The 18,090-nt window shown below is 36.8% G+C and overlaps 1 protein-coding gene across 1 annotated transcript; it reads left to right on the forward strand.

Annotated features, from left to right (window-relative positions):
- Positions 1–5,474: 5,474 nt before the first annotated feature.
- LOC113347357 lies at positions 5,475–11,143 on the forward strand. Its single transcript, XM_026590997.1, has 8 exons — positions 5,475–5,926; positions 6,044–6,184; positions 6,280–6,507; positions 7,099–7,306; positions 8,765–8,901; positions 10,052–10,132; positions 10,417–10,483; positions 10,596–11,143. The coding sequence occupies exons 1-8, from the start codon at positions 5,628–5,630 to the stop codon at positions 10,893–10,895; spliced, it is 1,461 nt and encodes a 486-aa protein (XP_026446782.1). The 5' UTR covers positions 5,475–5,627; the 3' UTR covers positions 10,896–11,143.
- The last annotated feature ends 6,947 nt before the right edge of the window (positions 11,144–18,090 follow it).

Genomic DNA, 18,090 nt, shown 5'->3' on the forward strand with positions numbered 1-18,090 from the left:
ATAGTGTCCAAGTACAAGTCAATCAATGCAATTGTACTTGCTAAAATTTGAATTTTGAATCGGACGGCGAGGTTTTTGTTTCCACAATAAGCCGACTAACATTGGCCGGCAAGGTCGAAATTTGTTACCATGCCGACCTTATGACTTTTAGGCATCAAGAGTTGGTTTTCTTCTGAATAACCACCGGACAGGTATTTGGTTATTAGGGTGCCGGCTATGGTATGGCCGGCAGGGTATGAAATTTATTACCATGCCGACCTTATGACTTTTAGGCATCAGGAGTTCATGCAATTTTCTATTTAACCGTCGGAATGTTAATTGGTTACTAGAGTGCCGGCTATGATGTTGTCGGCAGGGAACATAATTTTAACCATGCCGATTTTATGATGATTTTAGGCATCAGGAGAAGGTATTTTCTGCAACACATAGCTGGCAAGGTCGATAATATAATACCCTGCCGGCTTCGTAACAACCGACTAGGTTTTGGTCTGATTACCTACCGACCCTGGTATGCAAATAATTTCTGGTGTCAGGGCCGACAGTATGACAGTTCAAAACCTTGTCGGACCTGGTGTGGTCCGCACTGTAACTTAAAAAAAGCATGCCGGTATAAGTATTGGAACTTTACATATCTAAACAAACCATTCATTCAACAACTAGAAATTCAACACTTGTTGTCCAAAATACGTAAACATGTCCCATAAACCTTTAAAAAAAAACATTTATCCAACTGTTAACCTTAACATTTGTCCAACACAACATAAAGAGATAAACTAGAGACTGCATTCATTCCCTACCACGACTACGACCCCGTTTAGGAACACCACCACTACTACTACCTTCACCACCACGACCATGACGTGCCCTCTTTTGTCAGCATTCATCTTGTCTTGTGCTTCCCTCCTGGATTTTTCTTCCCTCTTTACTTCAGCATCAGCTTGCTTGAACAATTCATGGGCATCCTCATTGTCAATATTGCAAGCATAGTCAATGTGCTTGTTTTGCTCTTTAATCGACAAAGGCTCTCCTATGTCTTTCGCGCAACACAACACCTTCACAAAGGTCTTCAACTGCTCCTTCTATTTTCAATTAAACAACAAACAATTAATATAATGATTCGATAATGTAATCTTAAAATAGTAAGAGCAACTCTAAAATACTTACAAAGAACTTAAGACTTGTTGCTGGGTCTTTCGATGCCATCTTCTTGATACGAGCCAATTCTTCGTCAGTCGGTTTCCTAATCACAGTAGGACGAGCCCAACCCAAGTACCATATCATGTATTTCTCATTAGCTTCATTACCTTTGGTCACCTCATCCAAAAGACTCACATCGATGATACGGTCCCATATACCGTCCTTATGTTCTTGATTTGGCACTGGAGCGTAAGCGACGTGAATAGTTTTTTGGGACGTGGAGCAGTTATCCTTTAACACAGTAAATAACGTCTTATCTTCATCGAAATGATGTTCTTCTTGGACGTAACCCAATTGTCGCATTACCCGATGTGGATCGTACATTGAATATCCACCATTCGCAGTCATTAAGGGTCCATAGTATAATGCAACTTCATCTCTCCTTTAGATTAAACCTTGATTTCTAGCATCTCGATATGTATCAAATAACATATCATTCGCAGTCAATTTTTCGATGGCGATTCGGATTTTGATAAGATTTTGTGGCATTTCCTTATCCTGAGTACCCTTGAAATTGTACCTTTGTACTCTTGGCTTATCAACCGCAACATTCACATCCACTTTGATGTAGGAGTTGGCTTTCACCAAAGAAGGGAAGTGCTCATATATCCAAACCTATGCAAACACAAAGTTTAGTAAGAATCTTATCTTACGAGAATTTCGAAAATATAAATGATTTAGACAATAAAATTACCTGGAAGAGACATATATTTCCGTTAACTTGCTTAGTGAGTGACCTAGAACCCTTTGTCAACTCATTGTTCAAGAAGGGCGACCACCGAAGTACCCCAAGAATACTCACACATCTTATCTAAGGGATCCAATAGTTGCATATAACTGGCGTCGACCAAGCTTCCGGAACTATCGGGGAAGATACATTTTCCCAGGACATATAGCAAATAAGCTGACGGGGTAGCATTGATTTGCAGCGGGTTCACCGTTCCTTCCTTATCAAAGATTTTCTTGGTCCCAGATAATGTGTCCCTCAACTGCTTCAGATTAAATTTCTTGGTTAGACGACCTTCTTTCTTCTCAAGCATAGACTCCGTTTCAATCTGATTCCAACCGAACAATTTCTGGCTCAATTTGGAAATATCCTTGAAAGAAAAATCATCATCGAAGCCCTCACTGACTTCTTTTCCCTCAACCTCGAGGCCCCAGAATTTGATGAGCATCATCTGGAGTTATCGCCATCTCATTGAATGGGAATAACATTGTATCGGTATCTCCGTAGAACCTCTCACAGAATGCAGATATGGTAACTCTATCATGCTCAATATTTGAACTCTCCACCGCAGGTCACAACCCGGAGTTCTTGACAATCACTGTCACCTCCTCACATTCATCCTCAAGATCCCAAGTCTTAGTCACTGAACATGAAGCTTGGCGCCTCATGAGACGGACGACATGCTTGTGATCCTAAATTCCAAAAAAAATAAAATGAAATGATATACAAACACTTGATGCAAATTTAAGATAGATACAAACTTGAATAAAAAACAAAGACGGATTGAGATTACTTACGATAGTATTATGGATCGTACATGCCCATGAGTCTTTGTATCCAAAAAGAACATCTCCACCATCTTTTGGGGTCCCTCTTGGAGGCTCACCTTGTTTCAGTGTAACCATCAAGTGAGGGGGAGGCATGTGGGAATTAGCTGGTTTAGTGATAACCCTCTTCCGTCTTTCGGTTTCAGTTGAAGTTGAAGCTTGGGTTTGTTGAACAATAGCTAGAGTTTTTTCTCCATCTCCTTCTTCTTCTTCCTCTTCTTCTTGTTCCACTGCCTCTTCAACAATTTCTTCTTCGATATCCTTATCTTCATCATCATCACCATCATCATCATCACCATCATCATCATCATCATTACCTCCTCCAACATTAGGCATGTCCTGATCACCATCATAATCATCATTATTATCTCCTCCAGCAGCCGGAGTTCTTTCATCAACATCATCATCACCACCTCTTATACCAGATGGAATTGATTGGTCTTCATCTGGAGTCTCGTCTGAATCACTGGGTTCCGATGGTGGTTCAGAGTCATTCGGTACATGGATCTTGAGCGTTCCCGGCACAACGTATGCCCCTCGATGTGTTGAAGTCAATAGTTTGTCACCAACACGAGGAGGTCTTGAAGGAGGACTAAGAGCTTTCAGAGCTTTCTTCTTTGCCTTTTGCAACCTGAACAAGAATGATTAAGAAAAAAAATTATAGGTCAGCAGGGTCGACAAATCCAACCTTGCCGGGAACACAACAGTCGGAAGGGTCGACTAAAAAATGCATGCCGGCTAAACCTTAACCGGCAGGGTATTATTCAAATAACCTGCCGGCTTATAACAAATATGAACACAGTAAATACAAGGATTTTTCACCAAACCAGTCGGAAGGGTCGACTAAAAAATGCATGACGGCTAAACCTTAACCGGCAGGGTATTATTCAAATAACCTGCCGGCTTATAACAAATATGAACACAGTAGTTACAAGGATTTTTTACCTAACCAGTCGGCAAGCTCCTTTACCCATACGCTGCCGGCTAACAAAAGGCCGGCATAGTTTTATCCAAATACCATTCCGACTTTCATAATTCAAGGCATCAGGAGATACAAAAAAATTGATATACAGCCGACATGGTAAAAATTTATAACCAATTCGGCTAAATAAAAAATTACCGCCGGCAGGGTCCTGGGTTGAATAACTTGCCGACCATGCAAGTACCAGTTACAGGTATTCAACAGCCGGCAAGATCTTCAACCTAAGAGCCTTCCGACCAAACCCTAAATACGAAAAGTCGGTAAGGTCGATAACATAATACCTTGCCGGCGTCGCAACTGCCAATTCACAATTTCGAGTTTTCTGACCTAATTTGACATGCAAACATGAAATTGAAGTACTAGAGTGAGTACAAGTATGCCCTGACTTTCTTGATCGCACCATTTCTCGTGTTTCAGCGGCTACGAATTCTTCTTCTTCAACCGTTTTTTCTTCACTTTCTTTTGAACCAAACTTGCAATTCCAGGGTTATACTCATTAGGTTTTCGATTAGTTTCTTTCATACGACTTTCACTAGGTCGCGGAGGTTCCATTTTTGAAGATTAATTGGAACTTTTGACACGACGATCCACTCAATTTAATCGTCGAGTTTTGATGGTGGTGGTGGGGGAGGTCGGTATGGTTGCGGGAGGAGAAGAAGAAGAGAAGAAGGAAGATGAAATGAAAATAAAAAACTGATTAGGGAAATAGAATTATAAAGGACAAGAGTAGTATTGTAACTTCACCCATTAGGAATCCCCCTTAGCCCTTAAAAAGAGTCCACTTAAAATTGGTATACCCAATTAATCTGGGTGTACCCCAATCAAGTCAGGTATGATATATAGCTACCGTTAAAACTTGTCCCTTCAAACGTCTATTCTATACAGCACCACAGCCTGGTGGGTAATGTTCTTAGCCTAGTCTACACTCTGCAGCCCTATTCCATATTCAGATTCCCAGAGTCATGGATCCAACGAAGCTGCTTCTCCCTTTTCCCCACCTTTTTTACACCCATACCCGTCATCTATATCAACCACAAATTTCATCCTCACCCTACCCCACCAGAAAAAATAGAGGATCCGCTTTAAAATTAAGGCACAAAAAAAATTGACGCATAGTGGTGTATTTTTTACACCCGTAGATGAAAAACATTTTCGTGGGTCCAACGAATCCTCCACTTAACAGTGTTAGAAATCCATGGGCCTAACTAACCTCGAAAACCGGCTTACAAGGTTAGAGTTGCCCATGACTTACTAAGCATGGATTCTAGGTTGCCCTAGGCGATGTGGTACTATTTAACACCCCCCCTCAACGACTAGGGCTATACAGAAGGAGTGGCACGGAAGCCACGGACACACACTGACGGGGATACTGAGTGGTACGGAAACCACGGTCACACACTGGCGGGCATACAGAGTGGTACGGAAACCACAGACACACGGGTAGCGTTGAGAGGGGTCTGGCTCTGATACCATGTTAGAAATTCATGGGCCTAACTAACCTCGAAAACCGGCTTGCAAGGTTAGGGTTGCCCATGACTTATTAAGCATGGATCCTAGGTTGCCCTAGGCGATGTAGTACTATTTAACAAACATTACAACTAAAGACATTACCGGTCCCACCGGTACCGAAAAAACCACATCATCATTCAAAGGCATCTTACGTGGCATAGCTCCAATCGTTCATTCGATATTTTCAAAGACAAATCTCTTTCCAGTAAGAAAACTGAAACTGATGTCTATTCTAATCCGAAATTCCAACTGCTTCTTCCGGTTCAATTAATAATCAAAAAATAAAAGCTTTTCTCTTTCTCCCTCAACCGCATCACTGTACTCAGCATTCCATTCAGATTTCTGATTAATGGTTAAACCTCGAAAACCCTAGTCTAATTCAGCTATGTCTCCTCCGGCATGTGATGGAATTGAAACTCCGTCAACGACAACTAGCTGTTGCTGTAGATGCGAAGAAGAAGAAGAAGTTGTTAAACCGGATGGGCAGAACTGTCTACATTGTAAAATAATTGATCAACCTTCTTCTTCGTCGTGTTTTGTTAGATCTGAAGAGCTTGAAAAGTTACGGAGAATTTTAATAGCTTCGGCCAAGGGTTTTTCAATTGGAGCTGGTTTAAAGGGTGGACTTTCTATCTTCTCTATTCTTGCTCGTTTTAAGAAAACTAAATTATCTCCTACTCAAAGGTATATATATATATATATATATGAATTTGTAAACTAACTTAACTTAATTTGATTTCATATATCGGGTTCGAGTTTTCACTGATTGTGATTTGATGAATTTCAAAATTCTGATTTCAGGAAGGCGGGGATGGTTTCAAATGGTGAAGCAATTATTAAAGCAGTCAAGGAGACCCTAAGATATGGATTATTTCTTGGTGCATTTGCTGGCACATTTTCTTCAGTTGATGAATTCATAGCTGCTGTTGGAGGACATCGTAGGTATTTCCTTTTTCCTTTTTGATGTGAATGTTCTCTTGCATTGTTTTTGCTCTAAATTGTGGAAAGAGTTTATTGATTTTTGAAATTTGTTTCAGGACGGCAGGTTGGAGAGCATTGTTAGCTGGGGCAATTGCAGGTCCTACGATGCTTATGACTGGTCCTAATACAGATCATACAAGTTTGGCCATATATATTCTGATGAGAGCTGCTGTTTTAGCTTCTCGGTGTGGAATTAAAAGCAAAAGATTTGGACGAATTTGTAAACCACTTACTTGGGCTCATGGTGACATTTTTCTCATGTGTTTGTCTTCTTCACAAATCCTGTATGTTATCTCTCTCTCTCCCCGTAGTTCTAGAGAATCACTATTTTGATTATTAATAACTAAAGCAAAACCTAGAAATCTTCTTGCATAGCATTGTTTGTCAAATGAGTAATATTGCAAAGCATTTCTGCTTCTTTATGGTCTTTGTATATAGAGAGAATAGAACTATGGTACTATTGTTTGGTTGGGGTTCTCTTTATTTTGGACATGACTGAAAGGAGAATGCTAAGGATCACATGCATCTCGACGACTTATATACATTACCAATAGTAGAAAAATGAAAGGTTAGATAAAACATGATAGCTAAATACAGCATAACTAGATGACTTGTGACTAAATTCATCCGCTGAGGGGATAACTACTACATGGTCCAGAATCCAGATGTCCCATTTAACTGCTCTTTTTTCTTCCGCCAACACATTGTTCCCGGTGGTTGCTAATGATATGCAAATGCTCTTGAAACTATGAGCTTTGTGTTTTGTCTTAGTAGTCTCCTCTTCCGTTGATATGGTTACACTCTGAGTTTGTTATGTTATTCGGGATTTGAGATGTTTAATTCCAGAACGTCATTCATTGTGATTCTTTTGTCAGGTCTGCTTACATATTGAAGCAAGACAGTTTACCTCATTCATACAAGTCCTTTCTAAATACACACGGTGGAAAGCATGCTGCTATCCTCCAAGGCATTAAAGAGATTGCAAGTGGGATGCCTTTGACTAATTTGGACGGGATAGAGAAGCATTATAAGTCCATGGGTGTGAACATCAAACTAGATCCTCAAATGAAAGTTCCCTGTACGGTATGCCTTCTCAAATTCCCATCTTTTAGATAGCTGTTGCTGCATAAACTTTGTGTCTCGTGTCGTTTTTCTGGCCACAAGTGAAAATTTTATCTAAAATGTTTTAAAATCTGATAACAGGTCTGTCTGCCTCACCATAAGCAAAAGCCAAACATATATGCATTCCAAAACTACATTCCGTCGACTTTGACTCACTCCTTAATCATTTAGTTTGTTCTAGCTGATGAACTTCTTGTTACCCCTTTTCAGCCATTGTTGGTATTTCTTTCTTTCGTTGCATAGCTATCTGGGCTTATCGCCTTGTTGGAAGCAGCCCCATTCTTATAAAAGAGGTTATAGAAGAAAACTCCATGCACAGGATCAGAAATTTTACAGCTAGATAAACTATAAAGCATTAAGTAAGTAAACACAACTATTACCTTAGTTTTGTATAGAAGAATGATGAGTAACTAGAATGAAACAGCTAGATGTTGGTTAGGTTCTTCTGCTGAAATAGGCTTCCACTTCTATCTCTCCGTACTTTACATGATGGTAGAAATTACTTTTAAACAAGGCTGGGATGGAGTCCACATCATGGTAACAAGGACATGTAACTGATCTCATAAGTTTTAAGTACACACCCTTGACTTTAAGTTATTAGCTATATAAGATGCCACTTCAATACTGGAGGTTTGTTTAACTTTTTATCATACCCCTCAAACAGAACTACTTTGACTTGAGTATATGATCTGAACCTAAACACACCCTGATTAGGACATGTGTCCTTCAGCTGATCTATCATAAGTTTAAGTACACTCTCTTGTTTTTAAATTGTTAGCTAAGATGCCACTTCAATACTGGAGCTTTATTTAACTTTATCTATACTGGAGGTTTGATAGCCCTCAAAACAGAACTAGTTTGACTTCATTACATGATCTGAACCTAAGCACACCCTGATTAGGATTAGCATTAGTCTGGTTTTAGTTAAATTAAACAGGTTTGGTGCTGACGGCTGAAGCATAAATCTACTACTATGCACTTGAAAAGATATGACTTTCCTGAAATCTTATGATCTCGGGAAATGTTGAATTTCTTCGTATATTGATCCTTGTTTCCCAGGTTTCATCGATCATATGTAAGATTATATTTACATCACGATGCAGTTCAATGTGTAGTAACTTTAGGATGTTACTTGTTAGCGGCTTAAAGGATTCAAGAAATCATCATTTTAATATTAAGCCTTAGCTTTTCATTTTCTGCGCTATTCTTTAGACATTTAATATCTTAAATATCTTAATGCAGCATTTAGCCGTATTTTTTGTTTTTCTTCCCCGATGTCTGGATGCATGTAGTTATAAATAAAGCAGTCAACGAATGATGGTACATAACTTATTGCTAAGCATTTCATCAGGTTGCATTTCTCGAAAAGTTTGGAAAACAATAAAATAGAGTGGGTACTTATCTGAAATATTTTTGCAGATTGTACATGGAAACCAATCTTGTCAGTCACATATTTTATCCTTCCTCCGTCAAGCTTATGCAAGAGCCTTGCCTGTTTATCTTCCAGTATATTTATTCCCAGCACTAATAGTACATCGTCAAGACCTATTGAAAAGGTATGCTACTTTTTGTGTGATTCTTCCTAGCTCTTTCTTTTTCCCTGTTTATTTTATCCGGTGTCAATTTGGAAGGCGCGCTTTCAGTTTATTCGAATTGCGAGCTTTAGAGTATGGGACAGTTGCACAAGAGGGACTTCTAGGATTTGTTGACCAGGATAGCAACTTCCGCATGAATTTACGGTTCCTAGTAACCTGTGTTACAAGGACATGGACACGGTGTCGGTGTGTCCTGTCCAATACGTTACCTTGACACGACAACTTAAAAAACTAGAAAACGGGGACACGGATAGCGAGCATAGCAAAATACTTACATATATGTATATGACTAATAAAAAAGGCATTAGTAATACAGACTCCATTGATATTTCTACGTATCTCCATCATCTCATAGATATAGCTGTAGTTGTGGGAGGATATCTTCATTTTTGCTAAAAAAATCTAAAGGAGATCAGTGGAGAGTTTCGGGACAGTCTCTATTTTTATTACTAAAGACAAAACTCCTTATAGCTGAAGTATTTTTTAGTTTTAGTAAATATTTTATTCTTGTCTTGGTAATTGAGCTGTGTCCTGTGTGTCGGACACGAGTGTCTGTTCGTCGCGTGACATGGCGCAATTTTTTTTTTTGGAGTGTCCTTGTAACACCAGCTATATTTATGTCTAGGGAAAATCATGTACTTTCACATTCAATTATCTCTTAGTTGTTAAGCGATGGAATTAGATGATGTTTACCAGTAACGGTTTCGGTTTGAGTAGTTTTGCAACATTTATGACATAAACACTAGAAATAAGAGAGGCTGCAACCTAATTTAAATCTTAGGAGAGAGACGGTGATCCATCCCGGAAGATTTGCTGGGAATTGTGTACCTAAAAAGAAAAAAGTAGAGGTGAAATGCACAAACTTACTATCAGTAGTGGATTTGGATAAATTTGCCTCCTTCATGTTTCAAGTCCCCACCTGCCATTCTAATAACTAATAGGTAAAGCGAATGTTTAAAAGTTCACCTTTGATATTTGTGTTACAAAAGTTTCCCAGTATCACCTAATCCTTTGAGCAGAAGTTTTACGAAAGTTTTTGATATGCTTTTTCTTTCTTCCGAAGGAAATATTGTTTTAGTGCCTTACATTTTTGTTGCTTAATCTGATGCAGGCCTTTTACAATTTTAGGAAAGGGTCTATTCGGCACTGCGAGGTCTAGCTTGTTCCTATCAGTTTACTGTTCATCAGCTTGGTTAGTGTTCATTTTCTTATATTTTACCAGTATAGCTCTGAGCTGGTTACCTTCTTGGAAATTTGAAGCACTACTCTTGATAGTTGCGGCTGACGACTCATTTGAAGTATTTATATGGATAAGCACATTCAGATATAATAAGGCTTCTACATGAACAAACTTACTAAAATAAAGCCCACTAAGGCACTAACCGCAAAGAAAAATGTTAATGTTTCAGTTGGATAATTGATTTTTCATTTTGAATAAAACTCTGAGATGCTGATAGTCTTTCTCTTTGCTCTTAGGATGTGGACTTGCATTCTATTCAGAGCTTTTAAGACATGCAATATACCGATGGTGGCCATGGGAACAGTATGTGGATTTCTTTTTAACTGGTGTTCTCTCCAATTTATTTTATTTTTCTTCAAAAGGGTTTTCTTTTAACCTTTTCTGGTTTAGTTAAGTATACACGTATTTTTGACAGTTCCCTCCTGGCCTGGCATTGGCGATCGAGAAGAAGAGCAGACGAATTGAAATCTCTCTCTACTGCTTTGCACGAGCTATTGAGAGCTTCTTCACATGCATGATTGATGCAGGTATTCTTCCAAAATCAAAGAAATTAAATAGAGCCGATGTGCTGATATTCAGCTTGTCAACAGCCATTATCATGCACTGCTACGCACAAGAAAGGGAAGTTTTTCGATCCAAGTACTTGAACGTTCTTGATTGGGTTTTCGGAGTTCCTCCTCCAACAAGTGAAACACCTCGAGGCAAACAAAACTAAAGTCAAGTACACCGATGTTCACGAGTCTTTTTAGGGATAGATATAATGCATGACAGATTTTGTAAATTGGACTGCCAAGGGTCACCCTGCATTCAATGGGATCCCAAAATTCAAGTCATAAGTTAAGCTGTTGGCAAATATGTGTTATATTCTTTGAGATGTCTATGTGTGTTACATGAGCAACTCTGAACTAATAAAAGCAGTTGCTAAAAAGAAAATCAATAATTTTGAATCTATCAATTTTGTAATTTGCTCTGTTGTCTAAGGTGGTGGTTAAGGATTTTTACACATCTTAAGAAATTGTTCGGAGGAATTTTCCTTCATAAAAATAATTCAGCACATCTTAGTATTAAATCTGAATATAAGGAATAATTTGGAAATTCCACTAGTACTAGATTGAAATAAGATTTGGATATCTCATATCATCCCAGAGATTAAGTTCTTTACTTGGGAATGTATTAACAGAATGCTTACAGTCAAGGAGATAAAGAGCAAGTACAGTGCAGCTAGTTAAGGAAGAAGCCCTCTCTGTGTAATGCTGCGACTGAGACAATTATCCACTTATTTTATGAATGTCTTTGGAGTAGAGATATAGGTAAAGCCGAAAGATAGAAGAGAAGGAGAAGAAAATCTAACTAGCTGATTACGCCCTACACACGGGTCCAAAAGCCCTACAAAACTTCCTCTTATGCGGTCCAACAGCGGTGTCTTTATATGTATTACTTCACCTATACTTCTTCGAATGCAGATTTTCAGATGTAGTACTCTCCTCGATCATTGCGGCTAGGTCAACTACCTCATTAAAATCTTGTCAGGAAAATCTAAAGGGACAAAGCCTGAACCGAGGAAAAAGAATACAATATTAAGAAAACTTATAACGGAGTTAGACTTGAAGGGAAAAACATTCTTAATGTTACGTCGTTAAAACCTTGACTAGGGAAAAACCTAACGGGATAAAATATTGACGAAGGGAAACGAGCACAACGCGTTAAGTCCAGAGGTATGCCTTTGCCGAATACCCATACATAACATCCTTTCTATGTTTATAGATGATGGATGAAAACCCAACATTCATGCAAAACAATAATAGTATTACTACTAGTTGATTATGCTGAAAACTGTTGTCATACATTCCTTGCTTCGTTGTGCTGATTCTGGAAGTGGTTTCACCTGACAACAATCGTGTTTCATTTCTATGATTCAATATAATTCAACAATATTAATGCGATTGTTGGGTCTTCAATATTCAACATATGCCTAGTGTAGTATAGTTGTCGTCTCGCTTCAAACCTTGTCGAGTAACAAAACCTTGTGGGAAAAACTAATCTCGATTAAAGGGAAAAAGGTACAACGCATATTCACATTTCGAAGTAAAATATATCGACATCATATCCTTAAATCCCCCTGGATGTCGGCATCTCCCCCTAATTACGTTTATGGGAAATTACAGAAAGTTGTTTTAGTCATGTGCTTTCCTAAATCGAATATAGGTGATGACTTCGTAAATAAGTCTACCATGTCTCCCTCTTATTACTTTCGTGGGAGGATAGATTATTGTTCCTTCATAATCAACAACTTTTACATTCTACTTCCTTTAGCAGTTCTCTTTTCGTCTTTACAGGGATAAAACAGACTCATGTCAATAGTTCCTTTTAAGTATGTGATTACATTCCAGACTCCTTATACCATTCCAGAGACGTTGCGTCGGTGCTAAGCTATATCTAGATAACAAGTTCACTGGGGATGAAATATTTGGTCGGGTACATTATACTAAGTATAAAAATGCATTTATTGCACTTAAATATGGGAATTTCATCCCCCAATACATTTTCGTCATATTCCTTTAGACAAAATGGTCATTTACTTACATTTGAACCTCAACTAATCACGAGAGTGCTAGCAGGATGCATGTCGTAGTTAAATTGTTTAAAAACTTTGGCCATATGCAAACCGGTGGAATAATATACCACAAGCTCGGTGTTCGATCGAGCTTTTCCAAAACTTTCATCTCAAATTCGAAATTCAAGCAGCTTATAGAATCTCTTACGAGTACATACCATGTCCATACCATTGACATGGATAGATACAAGTCCAATCAATAACTTTCTTTGTGAGTACATAGGGCACAATACCTTACTTGTTTATACCTGCCCCGTCAAATAGTCACTTAGACTAGTGTATACCAAATCCTCCTGATTGTTTCAATCCATAAGTGAGTATTCCAATCAGTTGCAAACACAATCCGTGGTTTAAAATCATTTGATTTGGGAGACAAAATGGTATCGGACACTTCTGTAAATATCTTTATCCCTTAGATAAGTAATAATTAAACAAATGTTGCACTTCCAGTCCTTCTGAAACAACCAAGCTAACTAAGTAATAGAATGATCTAGTTCACTAAAACTAAAAGAGAGTAAACAGTTCCAAGGATTTGTAAGAAACCTCGCGCCACAAAGGAAGTCATTATGCTTTAAGACTTCATTTTTCTCACTGCGTTTTATGACAAATAATTATATATGTCTCACAGGATTTACACTTGGTTGGTTAGCAATACCATGCCAAATACTTATATATATATTTATCAAAGAACCTGGATTATGTAGGTCAAATATATTATTTGTTGACATTAAACAATAAAGAACATGGTTCGATCTCATCGTGCTCTATTTCCTTGAGAAACTATATATGAAAATAATAATCATTAATATGCTCGCATGATCTTTCCATTGACTCGTGTGCGTTCTCATAATCCATTGGGATTTCATTGTTCTCTGGAATTGTTAAACTTCGGAGCATCCTCTAGTATTTATTCATGAACATGATCAGAGACAATCTAATAAGATGCTTTCTTTAATTAATATAAATTAGGTTCCGCTTTTTTCACCTACTTACTTTCTAGGTGAGCATTGATCAAACTCGGTGGTCTCTCAATCTTTCTTTATGGAACAATGACGTTAACTACACTTCCAACAAGTGTGGTTGCAACACATTAATCTATGGTGTATATCCCTTATTAAGGATTTCTTACCTTGCAGGTAAATCTGCAGCTGGTATACGTGATCTTGTCACTTTAGCGATACTAGTGAACATTATAAAAATCGACAATTCTTTTTCGCTTCATAATTATACTTGTAAAGCACAAGAATCAATATGAAACAGAGTGGGAATATACCACGATAATTCATAATTCATGTCGTTCTCTTAGATTTTTTTCTTCTCTCTCCTTAGCGACGGGAAGACCGTCTCAAGAAATTGACTATCCGAAAATCTAACGGCTAAGAGATTGCCTGTGAATGGTTTCAAAATCCAGATAATTGTTGGAAATCCATATCCAACATAACTACTTAATTTTTTTATTAACCCATTATAATACGATGTGGGGTCAAAATTGCACATATATAGCACAACCATTAAAATGCGTAAGAATACAAATGCCATGTTTATATCCAGTTACCAACTGGTATGCATAAATGGTTAATTAATTATGGTTTCTAAAACGAATGAGTGAAGATGCACATAATACTTCATATCCCACAAGTAGTTATAAGAAGGTTCGGTCTGCATTACATATGCCTTAAACACCGTCTATATCCTTTGATGGTAGCATCTGTGAGACCATGTTGTATAAGATCCTATGAAACATGCAATAATCATCAAGTTCTTTTTATGTAAACTCTCTGGAATTAACAAGGGTGGTGAGCCCTTAAATTGTATAAATGTGCTAGGATTGTTTTAGAAGTTGTGAAACATAACTAATTCAACACTTCGAATCATCCAAGGGTGAATTTATGTTTGGGTTCAACTCTGATAAAACCCAATCGTAAAATGAGAAAATCTAACTGTAAAAGTATTTTTAATTTTTTTTGTGTAGTTCCTTTTTTTTTAACGGTTAGGTTTTTTTAAATTGAACCTAACCGTAAATCGAGAAAACTTAACTCAAAAAGTATTTGATCTTTTATTATCAAATATTTTACAATTATGTTTTTCAAAATCCAACCCAACCATAAAGTGAGCAAACCTAACCATAACTAGTCTGCGATTGATTCTTTCCCCAATTTATCCAGTTACGGTTAGGAGTTCATCATCAACTAACCGTAAATTAGTCTTACGGTTGGCTACGAAGAAAAAAACCCAACCGTAAACCGGTCTGTAAAGCTAAAAAAAATCCATCTTTGGTTGGGTGAATTACCATCTCCATCATGAGGTATGTAAACTTTGGTTCTTTATCATATACGGATTGACCCATCTAAAATATTTCACTGGAATCAATTATTTTTGTTGGTGAATCAAAATCTAGAGTTTTGAAAAAAATCTCTAAAGATTTCTTTATTTTTTGTTTTACTTTTTCTTCCCACCAAAACAACATACTTAATCTGATTGTTTATCACTAACTATAAAATAAATTCATCAATGTAATCTATTAGTTACCACTAATCAAATAGGGACATTTTTATCATTATGAAAATATTTTGGGTATGGATTTTTTATTTTACTAACTAGTGACCCAATTTTGTTTTGCATGAGCATCCCTCTAGAGTTTTTTCATATGCCCCTATATGAGGTTTCATATTAAAGGCCATATTAGTAATATCATGGTTACACCAAGTATTTATCTTTTTATGACCAACCAAAAATAAATTCTTTCTCTATATCAATCAGATTTTATTTAAGACCCATATTTGGGGGATACCCCACACATTGGGGGATACTTACTGTTACAGTCAACATGATTTTACAGCATCCACTGCAGCAGTAAAGTATCCCCCGATTTATAGGGGTATCACCCAAATTTGGAATCGTTATTTTTTAAGATTTTTTTTTTTTTTTTTTTGAAATATGATGGTGTATTGTTTTGATTTTGGTTTTATCACGGGAATAGTGCTTGGAACAAGATCAAATTTTGGAGTAGCTTCGGATCCTAATCTAATCTAATGATGCTCATGCATCAAATGAAGCGGTCTTTTCTTTCTTCTTAATTGCAATATCTTCAGCTTTTTAGGGTTATGCAAAAGTTGACTAAATTTTATGGATAAAACCTCATCTTCTACCAGTTGAGGTGCCCTTTTAAAGAAAAAAGGTAATTTTGATTAAAACGTTAGAGGAAAGATATTTAATGAAGATAAAAGAGAAGAGAGAGAGTCTCAAGTCTTTTCTTTTGTTTAGAGACTCTCTCTCTCATCTCTCTCACTCATATTTCTTCTTCAACAAAACCATCACTAATGACTCTTCTCTGCTCAGATCTAGTCCATTTTGGACCGGATCTAAGCAGATTTCTTCACTATTTCTTGCTTTTTTAGGTTATTAGTAGTTCTAGCTTAGTTGTTATTATGTTTTCTACTTATCTACATAATTATGGTGGTTTTATTTACTCTTTTGAGGTTTATTTTCGCTTTGATTAATGTTGGTTCTTGGTTATTGAGTTGGGTTAAGATCAATAGTGATGTTCTCCAACGACAAAATCTTCATCTTTGTTATCTCCGGCGATGAAATCTTCATCATCAACTTATGTGGCGACTTGAATCTTCATCGGTGATTTCTTTGATGATGGAAGTTTTATCACTAGTTACAAGAGATTTGAGAAAATTATTCATATTTTGGGAGCACATCTTTATAAATAAGAAAAACAACAAATGCTTGGATTTTAATTCTTAGAAAAAAATATTTTTCCTCCGATTTAATCGGATCTTATTCATACTTGTATTTGTCTTACTCCGGTAATCCTTCTCTTTCCCTTTATGTTCTTGTTACTTTGTATTCTCTTATTTTCAACCTCAAACTCATTGTAACCTTGAATTTATTTTAATGAAAATGCTCCTTGTTTTCCAAAAAATCAAATAAAAAAAAAATACAAGAGAAGATAGAGAAATTAGTTGTTACCAGTTATATATTAAGTGCTCAAAGAGGAGCCTTCAAAAGTTCGAGACCGTAAAGACCAATTCATTAAAGTACATTCAAAAGAGATAATAAGCTGATCTAATAAGTTTCTTTTAATGACTCTATAAAATATGTTGTGGCGCTCAATCTAGATATTCAACCAAATTCCAAAAGATAGAATCCCCCAGATCTTCTTTATTATATTATTATTGTTCTTATTAGTCTATTCTCACAAGTTTGACTTTATTTTTTATGAAAACCCCAGTTTATACCAAGTTATCCAACAAGTGGTGAAAATTGACAAAACTTTCAAGTTTCAGAACAATTCAACAAAAGATGGTCATGTGATTCTTGATCAGCACATAAAAGACAGACACTACAATTAACTTTACCTTCTCTTTACAAGAAATCCAAAGTTAGAGCAACCTTATAACAAAGTGTCCAGACCATGGAAGAAACCTTCAATGGTGTTTTTGGGTACAAATTTGCATATGAGAAAAACTCAAGAATCCATTCACTTCAGAGAGGAATAAAAACTCGCCACTGGAAAACCATATCCCAACTCCCATCTTCTATCATCTTCAAAAGCAAAATTATTCAAGTTGTTGAAGTAAATTAGCAACTGCATGCACTTCATGTTCATTCAAGATCATCTTAAAGTTAAAATTCCTGGCATCCTGACTAAAAATCATGTATTTAACAGAAACCTCTTTCGATATTAGGAAAACTATCTTTTAGAGCATAATTACCAATCCATATGTCAATCCATAATTAAATGCTTGTGCCACTGCGCAACAAGAGTTTACTGTTATCCTTAACCTAATTCCTAGATTTAAGAATTCTCGTCCATAAACTGTGACCCAATGGCTTAAAATTATATTAGGATAATACGGATTGGCGTTACCTTCAAATTTTCTATTGATAATTTATCACCAAAGATATTTTTTTTCTCCACGGGTATCCAAATCCATTGGTAATCTAGGGTGCCTGGCTGATGGCATTGTCTCCCTCTTTTTTCTTTTTTTACTTTAATGTGTATGAACTAAGTTGCTACTAGAAATTACCGACAAAGAAGGTAACAATACTAAACTAAAAAGTAACCTTTTAATCTATTAAATTTAATAACCTTTGTGCAATAATGGTAACTCATTGTATAAACTTCGTTTCGATTTATAAAGATTCCTATGCACTATGGTCATTTTTTGTGTTTGCTATGCTAGATGGCCTGGCAAATAAAACGCGCCACTATGGAAAACGTTTGTCAAATATACTTTTTGTAAAGCAATGATCTTCACACCTTCTCTTCACACTTTTTGTAAAG

Source organism: Papaver somniferum, chromosome 2, assembly GCF_003573695.1.
Source record: "Papaver somniferum cultivar HN1 chromosome 2, ASM357369v1, whole genome shotgun sequence".
NCBI classification, from domain to species: Eukaryota; Viridiplantae; Streptophyta; class Magnoliopsida; order Ranunculales; family Papaveraceae; genus Papaver; species Papaver somniferum.

Excerpts from the sequence above, each read along its gene's own strand:
- LOC113347357 (XM_026590997.1), top strand. The coding sequence starts at position 5,628 with ATGTCTCCTCCGGCATGTGATGGAATTGAAACTCCGTCAACGACAACT. Across the intron at positions 6,185-6,279 it reads GCTGTTGGAGGACATCGTAG|GACGGCAGGTTGGAGAGCAT; the intron begins GTATTTCCTTTT and ends AATTTGTTTCAG. Across the intron at positions 7,307-8,764 it reads AAATGAAAGTTCCCTGTACG|ATTGTACATGGAAACCAATC; the intron begins GTATGCCTTCTC and ends ATATTTTTGCAG.